The following is a 20,140-nucleotide window of genomic DNA, read 5'->3' as shown; positions in this document are numbered from 1 at the left end:
GAACATATGCCTGTGAAACAAAATTTGCTGTGTATCAGCTATTATGTAAATTCTGTTCAGCTTCTGCAATGGTATGACTACCACAAAACTATCTGAAATCTTCCCCCAGAGACCAGTTTCTCAGAGATCCCATGTGGGAACTACAATACATCCTTGGTTCTCGCCACCCACCTGGCCTTAATTTACATCAATTTTTTTGGTGACAGCATTTCTTCCAGCAACCATTCCTTTCTCCACTCCCTTTTACATTATCTGACCTGTTTGTTTTTGACACCCCCTCGTGTCATTATCACATACACACTTAAATTTCTATTCTAATAAACTTGTGCATGAATCTCTGTCTTGCGTGTTACCCTACCTCTCATCTTTCAGCTCCCAGATTTTCAAATCTCATACAATGCAGTCCCTAAAAACTAGTGTTTCTGGGTGACTTTTCCATACTCTACCCCTCTTCTAGACCTCACCAGTCCTTTTCCTTCACCCCCTTCCTTCCCCTTCAAGCCCAACTGCCACGTAATCTGCCTTGTAACTGAGGAACGTATACCTGTGAAACAAAACATGCTGTGTATCAGCTATTATGTAAATTCTGTTCAGCTACTGCATTGGTATGACTACCACTAAGTTAATGCTCTCTGCCAGAAGAAAAAGCCAGTGGCTCCAAAAGCTTGTAAATTTTAATATCAGTATGTGTATTTTCTCCTGCCGCCCCTTGGTGAGTAGATCTCTTATCTACCCAATTACAGTGTATCCAAGTATGATATACAGGGTTATAGCAACATTAAGAACTGTTTCTCTGCATTTAATGTTAGCATATTTGTACACGTGCCTGCCACTTGATAATAGACACAGCTCTGAAACCAGCCATAGCTTAAAATGGAGAGCCCAGTCATGGTAGTATTTTAATCTGCAGGATCTGCTTCCTTTATCTTTCTATTTCAATAGACCTTAAATTTCATAAACTGTATTCCACTTTGCATGTACCTCATAACTGGAGCAATCAGCTTTTACAATTACTGTGAACAACAGAATCGGTCTACAGCAGGAAAAGTAGGATGGAGTGGACACTTCAGCTGAATGTCATAATGGCACATTAAACATAACCCTCAGAAATCCCTTCCCCCAACCTTGCACGAGTTGACACTTCACCCTTAATGATGTGAATGTCATTGTGAGATTAATCTATAATCTTGCTTCTTTTCTTTTTATGCGGTGTGAAAAGTGTGGCAAAGTGCCTACTACTTATAAATTATTATGAAATTAAAGTGTAATCCACAATACATATGGGTAAAGAACCACATGAAATTCGTTTTATGGAGCTGAATAGGTGCTTAATTTACCAATACATTTAAGCTTACCTTCACCTTCCTTGTATTGGACTATATACTTCGTCACCTCAGCAGCATCTGATGTTTGATGTTGCCACTTGATACTCACTGATCGGCTGCTGATCATCACCGACTCGAGATTGCTTGGGCTGCGAGGTGGCTCTGTCATACAGAAATCTGTCTTAGAACTCTTCTCTCTACGTACCCACAGTCTAAAGGAATACTACACAAATTTCAGGCTGTTTGAATTATTTACTAACTTTGGAACCTAGGAGAGAATAAACTTTATTTCATTCAAGAACAGAACTGACTGTAGATGTAAGCCTAGTAGAGAAAAAGTTAGCTGCAGCTTAGGCAGATGAAGTACCACTCAGTATTTGCAAATTCTGCATTACACCATCTGGAACTCCTGACAAAAACAGATAGAGTTGATAAGTGTAGGGCACATACAGGGTGTTTCAAAAATGACCGGTATATTTGAAACGGCAATAAAAACTAAACGAGCAGCGATAGAAATACACCATTTGTTGCAATATGCTTGGGACAACAGTACATTTTCAGGCAGACAAAGTTTCGAAATTACAGTAGTTACAATTTTCAACAACAGATGGCGCTGCGGTCTGGGAAACTCTATAGTACGATATTTTCCACATATCCACCATGCGTAGCAATAATATGGCATAGTCTCTGAATGAAATTACCCGAAACCTTTGACAACGTGTCTGGCAGAATGGCTTCACATGCAGATGAGATGTACTGCTTCAGCTGTTCAATTGTTTCTGGATTCTGGTGGTACACATGGTCTTTCAAGTGTCCCCACAGAAAGAAGTCACAGGGGTTCATGTCTGGCGAATAGGGAGGCCAATCCACGCCGCCTCCTGTATGTTTCGGATAGCCCAAAGCAATCACACGATCATCGAAATATTCATTCAGGAAATTAAAGATGTCGGCCGTGCGATGTGGCCGGGCACCATCTTGCATAAACCACGAGGTGTTCGCAGTGTCGTCTAAGGCAGTTTGTACCGCCACAAATTCACAAAGAATGTCCAGATAGCGTGATGCAGTAATCGTTTCGGATCTGAAAAATGGGCCAATGATTCCTTTGGAAGAAATGGCGGCCCAGACCAGTACTTTTTGAGGATGCAGGGACGATGGGACTGCAACATGGGGCTTTTCGGTTCCCCATATGCGCCAGTTCTGTTTATTGACGAAGCCGTCCAGGTACAAATAAGCTTTGTCAGTAAACCAAATGCTGCCCACATGCATATCGCCGTCATCAATCCTGTGCACTATATCGTTAGCGAATGTCTCTCGTGCAGCAATGGTAGTGGCGCTGAGGGGTTGCCGCGTTTGAATTTTGTATGGATAGAGGTGTAAACTCTGGCGCATGAGACGATACGTGGACGTTGGCGTCATTTGGACCGCAGCTGCAACACAGCGAACGGAAACCCGAGGCCGCTGTTGGATCTCCTGCTGCACTAGCTGCGCGTTGCCCTCTGTGGTTGGCGTACGCGGTCGCCCTACCTTTCCAGCACGTTCATCCGTCACGTTCCCAGTCCATTGAAATTTTTCAAACAGATCCTTTATTGTATCGCTTTTCGGTCCTTTGGTTACATTAAACCTCCGTTGAAAACTTCATCTTGTTGCAACAACACTCTGTTCTAGGCGGTGGAATTCCAACACCAGAAAAATCCTCTGTTCTAAGGAATAAACCATGTTGTCCAAAGCACACTTGCACGTTGTGAACAGCACACGCTTACAGCAGAAAGACGACGTACAGAATGGCGCACCCACAGACTGCGTTGTCTTCTATATCTTTCACATCACTTGCAGCGCCATCTGTTGTTGAAAATTGTAACTACTGTAATTTCGAAAGTTTGTCCGCCTGAAAATGTACTGTTGTCCCAAGCATATTGCAATAAACGGTGTATTTCTATCGCTGCTCGTTTAGTTTTTATTGCCGTTTCAAATATACCGGTCATTTTTGAAACACCCTGTATGAATCTTCAGCTATTATTGCACTTAAGAATTGCATGCACTGGATGAAGTGGATATTGCTTCTGAAGTGTTATTGAGAGAAAGCTGACAGATTTGCTATCAAATTTTATTTTGTGGCTAGTAGTATGAATATCATCCCAGTCAGTTACAGTTTCATCTCAGTTCGTGTGGGAATTGAAGACATGCGGAAAAACAGGATAACCCTCAAATGTAAAAGCTGAGAAATAACTGTTGCCATTTGTTGATGGGTACGCGAACTATCAAAATTGACACTAGTCTCACCCTTAAATATCACATTAGGACATTTAGGGGTGAGACCAATGTCAATTTTGATAGTTCTTATGCCCAGAAACAGATGGCAATACTTATCTCTAAGATTTTACATTTAAGTGTTAGCCCATTTTTCCACTCATGTCTTCAATTATTATACCAGAAAATAAATATGAGACTTTATAATCTCTGCTGGATGAAGTTTAACTATTAAATTGTTTCATGTAGTTATCCTGGTTCAAATTCTGTCGTCTCCACCAGACTACAAATTCCAACATCAAAAATTACACCCCATTTTTTGACCAAACAGCACTTCATGCAAACTTCTCCTTGAAGATAATAAGCACTATTGTGCACAGTTTAGTGAGTGCTGTTAACATACAAATAAAAACATGTCCTTTCACGCTGATTTTGGCAACTGTTGAGTTGTTAATTCCTTACAAGTTTAAAAGCTCAACTGTTCATTGGGTAAATAGTGCACACCTGAAATTTTGAATTTTACTGTTTATTCACGAACACGACTGTTGTCTGAAGATGTTTACAAGATTAATGCAATATCATGCCATTTATAATGCTTTCATGAATACAAAGAAAACACATGTAACGTAGTTATCCATTACAGTTTTCCATTTCAAGAGTTATGATAACAAAAACTAAATGAATTATTTTGTTTCAATTGACTTGTCTGCACATTCTTGCAAAATATAGTAATTACTGCACAAAAAATTTTAACTATGTTTTTCACTCTTTTATGGCATATTACCTACATTTCAGGTGGTAAGCTTATATTTGAGTCAAAACAGCACTGTCTCTGTAAGAGACTGACCCAGAAGTGACAGCATGATAACTCACACATTTTTGTTCAATAGAAAAAATTAAGGCTTCTATCATTATAATACACACTCAAACTTCATGGCAGAGCATACATGAAAAGCACAAGCTTATACCTATCACTATGCATATATTTATTTCATGTCAGGAATACACAAAAGTACAATATTTATATGCATATTGTTCAACAAATAAGGTATAAAACATACAGATAACAAATACTTTAAAACTAATTTATAAAACACAGAAAATAATGTCAGGCCAGTACTGGGGAACATTGCATAGATTTTTTCCCATTATGCGCCCTGTTTGAGACATGCTGCTGTTTGGATTTCACTGCCGTCACAAACATTGCCGCTTAAGTTGGAGAAAATCTTTTGGTCCTTGTCATTTGTGATCTGATTCAGTCGACAAATCTCCAAGCCTTCCCTCCCTCCTATTCATTGCTTGACAGCTTTAGTTGAGACCAGATCCATCCGTGATGGGGTCACTGAAGGGTGCAGCTCCCTTGCTGACTTTGGTGTGGCGATGATTTCATTCACAGTACTAAGAAAACTCCATCTAGAGTCAAGTCACAGCCTTTATGGTTTGTCATTATTATAATCTCTGAAATATCATGGCAGCTCCATGTATGAAAGCACAAGATTCCCAATGAATACAATGCTTTCCATGAATTAGTGAAAAATTGTAAAAACAACATACTGGGAAAACTTAAGTATTTCCCACAAAAGATGAGTATGTTGTTACCACAGTAGTGCACTGCAAAACTGCCAACTGGAAGCCAACAGGACACTGAATCCACTTGCAACATCATGACATAGCAAGCAACTGCTGTGAATGTTCCACAGTATTAATTTATTTTTTGAAACAGCTTTTGGTTTGAAAGGCCATCCACAGTCTGTAAATATGTGATCACTCTACCAAACAGCGATAGCAGAATCCATTAACATGGTAAACAACTGCATTTCTGACAAAGATGGCACTGTCAGTTCAACCCAGTTCTCCTGTTGTTCATGAAGAGTACCAACAAGTATAATCACAAATTCAATATCCAGAAGGTTCAGACAAGAACAGCCAAAGGCTACATTGGCTACCAATATTTGCTGTTATGTGCTCACAGGAAAATGGTGATGTTACCATTACACCCATGGCCTACCATTGCTGCACACACTGGAAGGACTTATCATTGAACACAAGGCATGGAAGGCTCCATGAAGGTGGTGTGTACATGAGACAACCAAACAGATGAGTATTGCACGTTGCAGGAGGAACTATTTTCAGTGTGTACTATAGCACATGCACAACACGCAATGTTAATAGAGAAGCATTCTGTCTGCAGATGGGTCCCAGTTTGGCTTGCGAAGTGACAACAGGTAGATTAAGATCTGATAAACAACCAGAACCTGTCATCATTAAGGGATGACTTAGAATGAAAATATGTCTTTATGTTGGCTAGTGGATACAGGTATCTAAAGGTTTCTTCATATGCAAGTGTAGAGATGGCATCTTTGACACATATGTATGCCCTACTGCTGGTGCATCAGGTGATGAGTGCACTCAACAAGATGAAAACACTCAGTCATTCAGAGATTATCTTCAACAGCAAAGAATCAGGTGCACAGAGTGGCCAGTTCACTCACATAACCTGAATCTCAAAGAGCAAATTTGACATGCTTCCAGTGACATGTTTTCTGTGCTCCCTGGAGCCCAGGCCCTCCACTAGACTTCAGAGAGGGCTCTCTCAAAATAATATCACGTCTTGTCTTGTCAGATGTTGAGAAAAGCAAGTCTCACAAATATTATATCAATGATGGTTTTATAAAGTTATTTTTTCTTCTCAGTTTGTAGCCAAAAATGAGGCAAAAACAGCATAATAATTCTACAATCAGAAACAGTTGCACAAGCAGGTATGTGGCGACTCAATACTTGTCACTACACATGCACGTGGTGGCCATACTGAAGCTTTCTCCCTTCATTTGTCACTGCACACTGTCTTAACTACATTCCACTACCATCTCTCTCTCACCTGCATCCACCTCGAATCACCTCATAGGATTTCACCTCTCTGCTGCCTATGCTCCACCCCAGGGGCTACATGAACCAATGCTGTGCACCACAAAGTACAGTTCCTACTCAAGCTTTCAACTGCTATGTACAGTCCAATTCGGCATGATCAATCTGCACAGAGCTCTTTGACAGCAGTATATTTGATTCATGTTTGTTATTTACTAGAGTTGTAAAATTTAATATCCTGTGGCAATATTGTTCTATGTTTGTCAAATTGTAAAATCAAATCGTTGATTTTAAAAGATAGAATGGAATGTTGGCTTAAAAGTGTTGCAACAAGATATTGAACTGAAAGTTCACTGGCGGTTCACATGGAAGACGCAACACCAAAGTTTCCTGATCAAGGCTTTGAGAGTCAAGAAGGTCATTTAATGACTTCAAGCTCCATGCTTTCAACCAGTAAGACATCAAACAACTCACAAAAGGTGAGAAAGACAGTATGACGAAACTTACATCAATCTTTGATTTGTTGATTCTAACAGTTCACCTCTTTGCATGTTATGTGACAAGCTACTTTTGAATAGTTGCATGGTAATTGCTAAGTTGCAGTGACATTTAGAAACTATACATCCTGACTGCAAAGACAAGAATGAATAATTCTTTCTATGTACGAAATTACAATTATTAAGAAGATAAAAGCTATGAAGTATGTTAGCAAAACTGTGAATGAAAAAGTCACAGAGGCATCAAATTTGGGTAAAACACACACTATTGCTGAGAATTTAATAAAACCATATGTGATAGACATAACACAATGTGCATTTGATGAAAAATCTGAAAAGTTTCTTTCTACAGTGCCACTTACAAACAATACTGTTTAGCATGAAATTAATGATCTCACAGCCTCTATCAAACATGTCTGTCTAGCAAGTGGACAAGTTGACTGATGTTGAGGGACTGGCCATTTTGCTGATAATTTGTATGATATCCACATAAATATTTACTCGAAGAAGACTTGCTTATGTGCACATCAGTGACAAGTAACACTGGCAGAAGGAATTTTTTTAACACGTTAAACATTTTTTTTCAAATAATTAAACTATCCACAATGTCTTTGAAAGGAAACTGACCACCTGTGCAACACTCATAGACTTAAGCAAAGCATTTGATTCAGTATCACGCGAGATAATTGTTAAAAAATTAGAATATTATGGTACTGCAGACAAACCACTTAATTTGACTAAGTCATACCTAAATAACAGACAACAGTCAGTGTAGGCATAAACTGTGTATTCAAATGGCAAAGAAACGCAATTAGATGTATACAAGGATTGGGCCCAAGAGAAACCTGTAAGAAGCACTTTAATATATTAAACATAATGACCATCCCAAGTCTCTGTATGTATAATTGCTTAATATACATAAATGGAAATACACAATAATTTACACAGAGAATGAATTTACAATTGCACAGCACTCGAACAACTGCACGCTTGATATACCGACAACAGTCACAAACACCTAAGTCTAAAGTTATATAATAAACTGCCACAATTAGTCAAAACCCTCACCCTCTTTAAACTTAAGGAGGTATTAGACACATGGCTTAAAAATAAAGCATACTACTCAACTGAAGAATATCTTGGAAGTAATTTGGAAGGAATGTATAAACAATGAAGTAACTTAACTATCATTACCGAAATGTGTAAAACTGATAATTAATTCTTGAATGTAAACTGTATAATTATTATTGCTGAAATTGTCTGATTAGTAAGAAGTTTATGTATTTATGTATATGTAAAATGGTGATGTGAGTAAAATGTACAAATTACTAACTACTGAAAAGATGTATGCATAATGTATAATGTAAAAATTAGTAACAACTATACTTTTATGAAACATGTAAAATGTATTTTGACAAAGCCAATTGCGTGGTAAACATGCTGAATGGCTAATAAATAAACATATGAAACATCTTAATTGTAATGTTTGTGTTGATATTTGTAGATGGGGCCAAGGCAATGACTGATAAAATAGTGGAAGTGGTATCACTAATAAAAAGTAAAGCACCAAACTGTAGTTCTACCCGTTGTATCCTGCATAGACAAGCACTTGAGATAAAGAAGATTCCCCCAAATCTAAAATCAGTTTTTGATGAAGCAGTAAAAATAATCAATTATGCTAAATCACACACACACATTTTTTAAATGGAATAATGACTATTGACATTAACAAATTAAAAGTAGAGTAAATTAGAATGTCATTGGTGTTTGTTGCAGGATTCTAGTGAGAGTAGTTTACAAGATATCACATTTTGAAAAATTTCCACACTGACACTTGTTTGTCATTCAGTCCACATAGTTGCTGGAACAATGTTGTTATGTTTACTTACAGTATGCTTATGTGTTCATTGAGTGCACTGTGACTTGCTAGTCAGTCCTCTCGTGCGTTAACCTCTTCATCTAGGAGTTGCACTTTGACCCTACGTCCTCAATTATTTGTTGAATGTATTCCATCTCTAACTTTCCCTCCAGTTTTTATCCTCTACACCTACCTTTACTGCTGTGGAGGTTATTCCCAGATGTCTTAATACATGACCTATCATTCTGTCTCTTCTTCTTGTCAGTGATTACCATACATTTCTTTCTTCACCAATTCTGAGGAGACCCTCCTCATTCCTTAGCTTATCAGTCCACCTAACTTTCAACATTCTTCTGTAGTACCAAATCTAAAACACGTCAATTCTCTTCTATTCTGGTTTTCCTACAGACCATGATTATCTATCATACAATGCTGTGCTCCAAATGCACATTCTCACAAATTTCCTCCTCAAATTTAGGCCTATGTTTAATACCAGGAGACTTTTCTTGGCCAGGAACCATCTCTTTGCCTGAGCTAATCCACTTTTTATGTCCTTGCTTCATCTGTCGTAGGTTATTTTACTTCCAAGGTAGAATAATTCCTTAACTTTGTCTACTTCGTGATCCCCAATTCTGATGTTAAGTTTCTTGCTGTTCTCATTTCTGCTACAGCTCACTACTTTGTCTTTTTCCAGTTTACTTTCAATCCATACTCTGTACTCATTAGACTGTTCATTCCATTTGACAGATTCTGTAATTTGTCTTCCCTTTCAGAGAGGACAGCAATGTAATCAATAAATCTTATCACTGATATCCTTTCAACTTGAATTTTAATCACACTCTTGAACCTTTCTTTTATTTCTGTCTTTGGTTGTTCAATGTATAGACTGAGCAGTAGGGGTGAAAGACTACAACCCTGTGTTACACCATTTTTAATCTGAGAAATTCATTTTTGGTCTTCCTGTCTTATTTTTCACCTCTTAGCTCTTTTATATATTGCATATTACCTGTATTTCTCTACTACTCCTATTTTTCTCACAATTTCAAATATCTTGAACCATTCTACATTGACAAACGCTTTTCCAGGTTGACAAATCCTATAAATGTATCTTGATTTTTCTTCAGTCTTGCTCCAATCATGAACAGAAACATCAACACTGCCTTTCTCATGCCACTACCTTTCCTGAAGGCAAAATGGTCATTATCAAACACATTTAATTTTTCTCTTCCATTCTTCTGTATATTATTCCTGTCAGCAACTTAGATTCATGAGCTGTGGGAGGTGGGAGATGTTAGGGAAGGACACAAGAGGTACGGAGGGGGTAGCAGGATAATGTGAGACAGATCTTCACCAGATGACTCAGCAGCTGCACAAGATGAAAGGTGTTTAAATGGTAGAGCATATGAAGGATAGAGAATGGGTGGAGGGAGGGAGGAAAGGAGAGGAAGGTGACAGTGAAAAGGGAGATAGGGAGGGGAGATAGGAAGGGAGACGGGTGGATAAAATGAGGAGAGGAGTTGGAAAAAGGGGGACAGGAGTTGGAAAAAGAGGAAGGGGCGAGGGAGAGGGAGAGAGTCAGGGGGGAGAGAGAGGGTGGGAGGCATGGGGAGACTAAACTGCAAACTCCACCATCCAGTTCTGAACAGTAGTGGTGGGAGCTGTAGGAGAAATACCTAATGAAGGAAGGGAAGTGCCATTCTAATCTGAACCTATGCCCCATTTTTTGTAAATATCAAGTGGAGACCCTCCATGCCCATACACTTGGATGATGACAGTTCAAAAACATCTACCATCACCTCTGCTTTGGTTAATATCTAAAAAGAATTTGGATGAAACTGAAACAAAAACAGAACTTTATTTTCACCCGGGTTATTAACCATTTGTAACTTTCAGAGAAGTACCATGACTGGTGAATTTTGAGTAAAACCTTCAGTTCTCTGTTGACATATGAGGCTATAAGTAATGTAAACGTGTGTTTTTCTACCAAATAGTTTCTGTAAAATAATTTGAGAAAGATTGCAGGGTGTGTGCCTTGATTCTCTCACTGCAGCTCATCATGAATTGGCCTCCCCTTCCGAACAGATGAATGAACTTGCCCAGCACTTTGGATAAAAATTTGTCACTACACGTTAGTCACTGTATTCTGTGCAGACTCTAATTACACACTGCAGTCAAATCACACACTGAACAGTGTCACCCTTCCACAGTCCTTGGATACTACCAGCCCACACCCTCTAGGTACTGATTCAATAAGTTTCTCATTCAACACATTTACACATGTACAGACAGAAGTAAGTTATTGTCCCTCAACACTAATTATTAACCAAAGTCTTGTACATGCAGTTTCTCAAAATTGCTTTTTCTTCAATATAGCAGCAGTTCACATGATGTATGTAAGTAATGAGTGCAACTGCTCCTCAACAGTGTCTTTAGAAGCAAGCAAGCTAATGTGATGTAGCAAAAGTGACATTATCATGCAACCTCTACACTAACCTTGCACAAGAAGCTGTACCAGCTGCTTGTCACTGCCGTATTGGTTGCTGGCTTGACAAAAGTATGCTCCGCTGTCACTAGCTTCAGCTGCTGCTATTTGTAGTTCTGCTGTCACCCCATCAGGAGTTGGGTCTTGTTTCACTGAGACCCTGTGGGGATGACACTAAGTTAGGAAGGTGTAAGTAATGATGGTTGTGTGCAGCATAAGAGATCAAGCATTTACAATAACAAAACTTTATTCAAACATCTAATACTTTTTTTGCATATACCCAGAAGCAGAAAACATTTAAGTTTTGAGATATAGTACACAATTTCTATGTATGCATCTTACATATTTCTTGGGATGAGTTTAATTGCAAAGCATTTTTCTCTATGTTTATTTATCGTAAACATGTACATAAGCACAGATTCAAGGGGTAGGAGGAATCTATGGATATTATTACTGCAGTAGCCACCAGAAAGATCGCGGGAGGCGCACATCGGCACATCACGTCACGGACGGTAGTTGCCGCAAGTAGAGTCCCGTCCACCAGAGGGCATGCGAGAATTCGGGCACGACCTCTGCCAGTGGAACAACAACAACAACAGCTCAGGCAGCACGGGCCGTGCCCAGTCAATTCACATCGGGCATGCCTAGGGCACTGTCCCAGTCTACGCTAAGTGAAGTGCGACGTAAAATGTGAACAGTGTTACTACAATTACCTCCCCCTTCTCACCTCTGACAAAAATAGTATTGTCAAACAATGGAAAATTCAGGACAGAATGTAACAATATTATGAGAGCAAAGTTGCTACTCACCATACAGCGGAGATGCTGAGTCGCAGATAGGCACAATAAAAAGACTTTCACAATTAAAGCTTTTAGCCACTGGCCTTCGTAAAAAAAAAACGCACACACACACACACACACACACACACACACACACACACAGATATATATATATATATATATATATGTGTGGGGGGGGGGGGGGGGGCGGCGCACGCACGCTCATGTGTGTGTGTGTGTGTGTGTCTGCTGTTGACAAAGGCCAATGGCTGAAGCTTTAATTGTGAAAGTCTTTTTGTTGTGCTGTAGTTGATATGTTTATGTTTTTACGTATATCAGAATCCAGATTTCTCTTGGAGAATAAATTAGCATAAAAATTAATGGTCTCAAAAATGGGAAAAATGAGAGAAACTACAGGCTATAGTTAATACAGAAAAGGCTACTTTTACACTCCTTTATGAGGATCTACCTGTTTACATGTGCTTGCAGCTTAATTGCAAGAAGATAACATTCCTGACAGGTTGACTGTACCTTCTGCCAACAACAAATCTGTCATGAGTCAACAGATAGATCAGCAAACTGCAGGAAGTTGAGGGAGGAGACAGAAAGAAAAGAATGGGTGACTTCCTGTTCAAATGAGGAAACGACTTAGAGAAACAACATTCCCATCATTTAGACACTTGCATAGCCGCAGTGTTCAGACCAGTGTTCATAATCGTAGAAGCAACCAGTAGGAGGGGGAGGAGGGGGGAGAGGGGGAGGGAAGGAGGGAGGGGAGGGGGAGGGGGGAGGGGGGGGGGAGAGAGAGAGAGAGAGAGAGAGAGAGAGAGAGAGAGAGAGAGAGAGAGAGAGAGAGAGAGAGAAGGAATTCAAAGAGATCAAATTGCTGAAAAAATAAGTATTACATTATTATTATTTTTAATATTATTATTATTATTATGCATGGAATTAAAATTCTTGACAAGTGTATAAAAAGGACAACACAGCTTGTGATTTGTGGCAATGTGTGTGGAGTGTAATGAAAGGGCTCCACTCCATTGCCTTACCTCTCTAATAACTGGGCAACGAATCAGTCAGGCAAGAAGTTGAGAACATACGGAGGCATCACTAGCATCTTGTATCATGAGATTGTAGATAATTTAATGAAAAATAAGACCCATACTCTATATCTTTATCTACCTATAATGAGCATTATGCTTTCTATGAACAGCTAGGACACTTTCCAAATACTGAAGTTGAAGACATAGAAACAATGAGAAGAATAATAAGGGCACATTACTGACACACTCTATTTAAATAACCACCACTAATCTGTAATGTACTACCATGGCAATGACATTAAGCACTTTATCTACAAATAACTTTAGTATTTCTGGATTTTGTTTCTCACTATTCCAAAAACAACATTAGCAGGGCAATGAAACCTGTGGTGCATTGGACAGGGCGTTTCAACTTGCATCATGTATATTTTGGAAATGGCGATACACAGAAAGGTGTGGTTTGTGACATAGTGTGGAAGACCAAATCTGATACACAGATCAAGCAGAACTTCGAGACACATTACACAGGCACACCACCATCACATCTGTCAAACAATGATGCAAAAAGTTCAAGTAATCCTGAAGTGTCCTGAAGAGGGCAAAATCTAGATGTCTGTGTACACGTGTCACAGATGTGGAATGAGTGCAAAAGTGAGAGCTAAACTTAACTGTTACTTTTGTATGATCTTTACAGTCTAACAATATTCAGAGTTGTTGTTTTACTGATAAAAACCCTTTTCTTAGTTAAATGTGCTACACAGGGATGGTTTAACATCATGCTGGGGGCTATAGTACTAAAGGACTGTGGACACACTATTCTGCACTATCTTATCTTTGTTTTCTTTTTTTAAAAAAAAGAAAAGGAAAAAAGTATTACTTTGTCATACATTATTTGAAATTAATGTCTAATAAAATCTTATTTTGGTGATTTAAGTAGTAACATGTGACATGCACCTAGATTTTGACCATTATCTCAGCAACATGACCAAAATTACTCAAGAAACAGAAACTATCAATCACCACCAATTCTTATTAGTTCTATTCACATGGCACAGAAAAATCGTTTTTTATGTAGGGCTCGTAGTAAGTCAGTCATAAAAATGAATTAAAATTTAGATCGCAGCCTACTTCAGGCATGTATATGAAAAACAGATGAGTGTGCTCTCTCTAATTTTAACTACATGGAAATGTCAGATAATGACTCTTGCATAATTTTTTTGTCAGCATTTGATTTAACTATCTATCTTTGCTGAAGTGTTTTATCAGTAAAAACACCGAGATGTAAATAGTGAATATCATGAACAAAATACAAAGGGGAAGCATGACTTTTGCAGTGATTGTGAAATCTGATGATGGTACAAAAAGGTTTGCAGTACACTGGCAGAAAAGTTTATAATGCTCTCCCTTCAGAAGTAAATTTAGTAGATACAAGCCTAAGTTTAAGAAGCCTGTGAGGCAGTTTTTTTCTGGCTAGTCTTTTTACAGTTTGGAAGTTTCTAAATCAGAGTGAAAAGCCCTCCAAGGTCTGTAAAATTTGTGTGTGATGCAATGTGAGATTGAACAACTATGTAGATACACTTTTGGTTTGGAAGTGTTTCTAAATAACAGTAACAAATCTCTTCTAGAACTATAATATCTAGATGTGATATATACTCTAAGAATATTACCCTTTAACATATATGGTACTTTCCACTGGTGTCTTTCTTTATGTTTCACTTGTTATGTCTACTGGACAGTGTAATCTGTCAGTTTACCACTTATGTATAACTTTAATCCAATTTTACCTTTCCTCCTTTTGTAACATTATTACTGCTTGCCTTATTGTGTCTTTCCAAGAATCAGACGTCAAACTTAATTTAGAGAAATGATCTACTCTATATACTTGTGTGTTTATCATGGATGGGTCAATGACGTAAGAAACAGGTAAACACAAAAAGAACTGGCACTTGCCTGCCGTTTCAGGTGCTAGCTTGTGCAAACTGTCTTGAAATTTGGTTATCAATCATTATGTTTAATGTTAAAAAGTAAACTGCATTATATTTTACACTGATGATTGTAGATCTATGGATAAAATATTTTGCAAGTAGACTTAATAAACCCATAATGAGCACAACCATCAGGCACTATAGTTTGTCACTGATGTGAGATTTAAAATGTGAACTAGATGGTTAAGCAATAACACAGTGATTAACAAAGAAACTTAAGATTTTCTACTCATTAGTGTGTGTGAGAGTTTCAAGGGCAGAAGAATAATGATAAAATACCTACGCAATACATGAAAAAAAGCATACAGCCTACATCCAGTGCTCTAAGGTACCTTCACACCAATAACCAACTCCAACAAACAAAAACATACAACTGTTGTAAGTTTGGCAACAGTTTCAAATTCTTGTAAACACACATTCAGCATTTTTATTTTTTGTTACAGAAAAGCAACAGAAATGGATTCTGATTGTGAAGATGTATTAGCAATATGTGCTATAATTCTTGGTGTAATCGTTTGTCAAGAAAATCAACCGAAAAAGAGAGGTTCATTGTCCAGAAAGTGTTTGTCACAAAGAGAAACTCATGGAGCTTATTGGAGGAGCTCTGTGTTGAAGATAGTCAAGGTTTCAAGGATTTTGTCAGAATGACATGTGGGCAGAGTGAATAACTCTTGAGCCTAGCAGCACCACATTTTCATTGGAAAGACAAATTTTTGAGCTGCACTGTCACCAACAGAACAACTTCTTGTACCCCTTTAATTTCTGGCAACAGGTGATAATCCTACAAATTTAACATACTCTCATCGAATATCACTATCCAAGATTAGTGAAACTGTGCTAGAGGGTGCTGGGTTATCAAGAATGTGTCATGGATTTCGTAAAAGTAAGTACTGTCATTTTTCTTACTATACATTCTTAAAACATTCATACGTGCACTTACTACATATTCAATTTGTTCCCAATAACCCACTATCTGAATGCAAGAAACTGAAAGTTATTGTTAAGGTCTCTGACTTCCATAGTAGTCTCCAGATATCTCAACCTTTAAGCAAAATAGTATAGGTTGCGCAAAACATTTGAAATATATGCACTTACACTCAGATATAGTATATATTGCCAGAATTGCCCTCTGAAAGGAAGCAATGAAAATACGTTTTAAGACCCAAGATGGAACATAATAAATGTTGCTGCCTTAAACTTAAAATAAAACACTGATAAACTGAAATAATTTTTTTTTTAAATATTGACTGATTTTGGCTCTAATATTTTTTTTAAAAAAGAAAAGATATCACTCTGTTTCCTCACAACACATTGTCAGTATTTGTGTGTTGTCTGCACCTGCAGCCTCATTTTCAGCTGCATAAAATAATGTCACTGTTTCTGCTGTAGCAGCAGCAGCTTTGGCTTCAGCCTGCTCAGCTAGCATTTCTCTACCTTCATTCATTAAACCAGAATTTTTTTGTTCTACTTTAGACCTCTTACAGATATTAAACGCAATGGGGAACGTGCAGTTGATTGTGATATGGCCTTATTTAAGTTGGCAAAGCAAAGAAATCTACTACAACTTTAAAATAATCCACAAGAATGTACACGGCTTGAGCAAGAAATATGAACAGTTAGACGTGTTTGTAAATGAAACTATGCCTGATGTGCTTGGTATTAGTGAAAACTGGTTATCTGATGCCAAATAGAACTTTTTAAACCTCTAAACATGGTACTAGCTAATAGGTTTTGCAGATCATCTATCAGAGGTGGGGGTGTGTCAATGTATGCAAAAAGCACATTTGATTTTAATTCTGTAAATGTAAGTAAATATTCATTAGAAGGAACAATTGAATTATGTGCAGCACGAATAAAGGTACCAAATGATGAAATTTATGGTGTATGTTTATATAGACCGCCAGGTGGAAACTTCGAAGTTTTCTTAACAAAGTCCTGTGACATGATAGAGAATGTTTTTATATCAAACCTGAACAAGTTAGAGATTTCAACATAAATGTATTAGCATATAAGTTACACACTAAACTATTCACGAATAATCTGCTTGAATATAATGTAAGATACCTGATAAACACTGCAACCAGGGAGACTGAAACATGGCAGTCTGCAATAGATAACATAATCACTACTATTCATCTTTATGATCTTACATCTTCTGTTATTATAAGTGATTTGTCAGACCACCATGCAGTATTTATTTATTTATTTACATTTTCTTTGCGTGGAGCAATCGTAATGATGGCTTTTGCAAATTTCAGACTTAACACTATGCATGTACACGGCTAGCAATACACTATATTCTGTAGCTGTTGCTTCTTATGTCTATTTTTTACATTTATCACATTACAACTGATATGGTAATACCTCATGTTACAATCACTATCTTAAAATTCACTGAAAGAATATAAACATTTTTCTATTAGAAGAGATTTTAATTTTGTTTTAAAAACATTTCCCGTGTACGTTCTTAGAGAGTTTGGTAGTTTGTTATACCAAATCCAACCACTGATATATGGACTTCTATCAGTCATTTTTAACATTGTTCTGTTAGGGAAATAGTTACACTTTGTTCTAGTGTTGTGATCGTGTACATCACTGTCCTTGATAGCTTCTGTTGGTTGACTTATAAAAAATACAACTATTTTGAAGATATACAGAGAATATATTGTCAGATATTCATGCTGCACAAACACTTCATGACATGAATCTCTATGTACCATCCGATGTATAAGTCTTATTGCTCTTTTCTGTAGTAGTAGTACTCTTTTTAAATGTACATCAGCTGCACAGCCCCATAATTCAATTCCGTAATTGAGAAAGGGGTAAAGTGTTCCATAATATACTAATTTCAGTGCTTGGCTAGGAACCAACTTTGCGAGCTGGCTGAGGAGATATATGGCACTACTGACTTTTCAGCATAAGAAATTAATGTGGTATGTCCACCACAAATTTTCATCAACATATACACCCAGGAATTTACAGTTACCATTTTCTGTTGCAGAGATATTACACACACTATTCATATTGTTGTGATGAGAACTGCCTGTTTTAAATATCAGTAGTTTAGATTTGGTGACATTCACCTTGAGTCCCTGATCATTGAAGTATTTTGTAAGTGTGCACATAAAAAAGGTTCCTACACACAGTTGCTATAGATATATTATGATGAATACATACCAAAATATAACTCATTTGAATAACATGCTAAGGAATGTGGATTGGAACAGTATTCTAACGACACATCATAGTTATGGCAGATTCTCAAGTGAACTATTCTACATTTTCAACCAAGCCTGCCCAGTCACATGCTGTAACCCGAAACTGGATATCAAGTTCAGTCACTGAGGCTAGAGAAAAAATAAGATGGTATGAGTATGCTATTTAAATGACTTGAGCAATAAAAAATTAAAAGAAGAGTTCAAAAAATATCAGAAATACTATGTAGACCTCCGAATTTCGGAAAACAGAAATATTTTGAGTGTCATTCAGAACTATTTCGAGTGTCATTCAGAACACAAATAATATCTCCAAAACATCATGGTCACTAGTAAATAGAGAAATAGGTAAATCTGGGAAACAAACAACTGAAAATCACTAGCTGATAAACGGCACAATAGAAACTGATCAGAATAAGAAAGCAGATCTATTTAACAATTACTTAGCTTCTGTTGGCTCCAGCATAAACAATCAGCTTAAAAATCATAAATACAAATTCAGAGGAACACCAGTGTCAGGAAGTATATTTCTGATGCCGACAAGTAAAGAAGCAATAATTAAAATAGTGAGTACCTTAAAGAATTCCCATGCAGCAGGATATGATGGTCTTAGTCTGGACACTCTTAAGAAATGTATACATAAAATTGCACTACCTTTATCAACAGTTATCAACTCTCATATGGAAGATGGTCTGTTTCCAGATGAGTTGAAAATTGCTCGAGTTGTGCCTATTTCTAAAAAGGAAACAGAACTCTAGTAGAAAACTTTAGATCCATTTCTGTTCCTCCAATAATATCCAAAATCTTTGAGAAAGTAATATTCATAAGAATCTGGAACTTTCTGGTATGCAAAAAGTGATTTCTAAGGGGCAGTATGGGTTTTTCACTGGGCCAGCCACCATTACAGCAGCATCCAACTTAATCAAAGGTGTCACTAAGGCAATAGATAATGAAGAACATGTACGTGGCATCTTTCTACACTTACAAAAAGCATTTGACTGCGCTGATATGACCATATTGCTGGACAAACTGTGGAACTATGGCATTAGAGGCACAGCCCATAATCTGATGAGGTCCTACTTGACAAATAGGAAGCAGTTTGTGTCTATTAGCACTACAGAGGGAGCATACAAATCAAACACCACTTACATAAATTTTGGTATTCCACAGGGGTCAATATTATGAGCACTACTTTTTATTTTTTATGATAATTATATTCAGTCCGTAACAAACCATATGCAGATGATACCACGTTAATGTGCCGCAATCCAAGCTATTCACAGCTCGAAGTGGAATCAAATACTGCAGTAGGCTTAATTCTGCAGTATTTTAATGAAAACAAACTAAAATTAAACACAAATAAATCTGTCTATATCGAATTTGATCTTGGGAGGCAAAAAACAACATGAAAACCAAATTTTAATGGGTGACGAATACATTAAAAAACAATACTCGACCAAATTTCTTAGCCTGACACTTGATGCAGAGTTGAACTGGTCTGATCATGTGAATGCTTGGACCTGTCCTAAGAAAACTGACACTTTTTTGTAACATCACCACTCTGAGGCAAATATATTTTGCACTATTTGAATCCCATCTAAGATATGGGATAGAGGTATGGGGCTCCAGCAGTGAAGGTAATATGAAAAGTGTACTTCTCTTACAAAAGAAGGCGCTTAGTATTATGGGAAAGAAATGTGCCAGGGAGTCCTGCAGAAATTTGTTTGAAGGATTTAAAATACTAACTGTTCATAACCTGTATGTACTGAAGATAATCATTATGGCAGTAAACAGTAACAAAACACTAAGTTTAATAAATAAATACACAATCACAACACTAGAGGTAG

General features: G+C 37.5%; 1 protein-coding gene across 1 annotated transcript in view; it reads right to left on the bottom strand.

Annotated features, from left to right (window-relative positions):
* Positions 1-20,140, bottom strand: part of LOC126188380 (Down syndrome cell adhesion molecule-like protein Dscam2) — a 445,363-nt gene that overhangs the window by 149,037 nt on the left and 276,186 nt on the right. Inside the window, exons 12-13 of the mRNA XM_049929979.1 lie at positions 11,286-11,434; positions 1,356-1,487 (exon numbers count right to left, since the gene is read on the bottom strand). Coding sequence (XP_049785936.1) covers positions 1,356-1,487; positions 11,286-11,434 — 281 coding nt within the window. The remainder of the gene's footprint in view (positions 1-1,355; positions 1,488-11,285; positions 11,435-20,140) is intronic.

Source organism: Schistocerca cancellata, chromosome 5, assembly GCF_023864275.1.
Source record: "Schistocerca cancellata isolate TAMUIC-IGC-003103 chromosome 5, iqSchCanc2.1, whole genome shotgun sequence".
NCBI classification, from domain to species: domain Eukaryota; kingdom Metazoa; phylum Arthropoda; class Insecta; order Orthoptera; family Acrididae; genus Schistocerca; species Schistocerca cancellata.
Note: the sequence above shows the minus strand (reverse complement) of the source record. Positions and strands in the feature narration are given on the sequence as shown.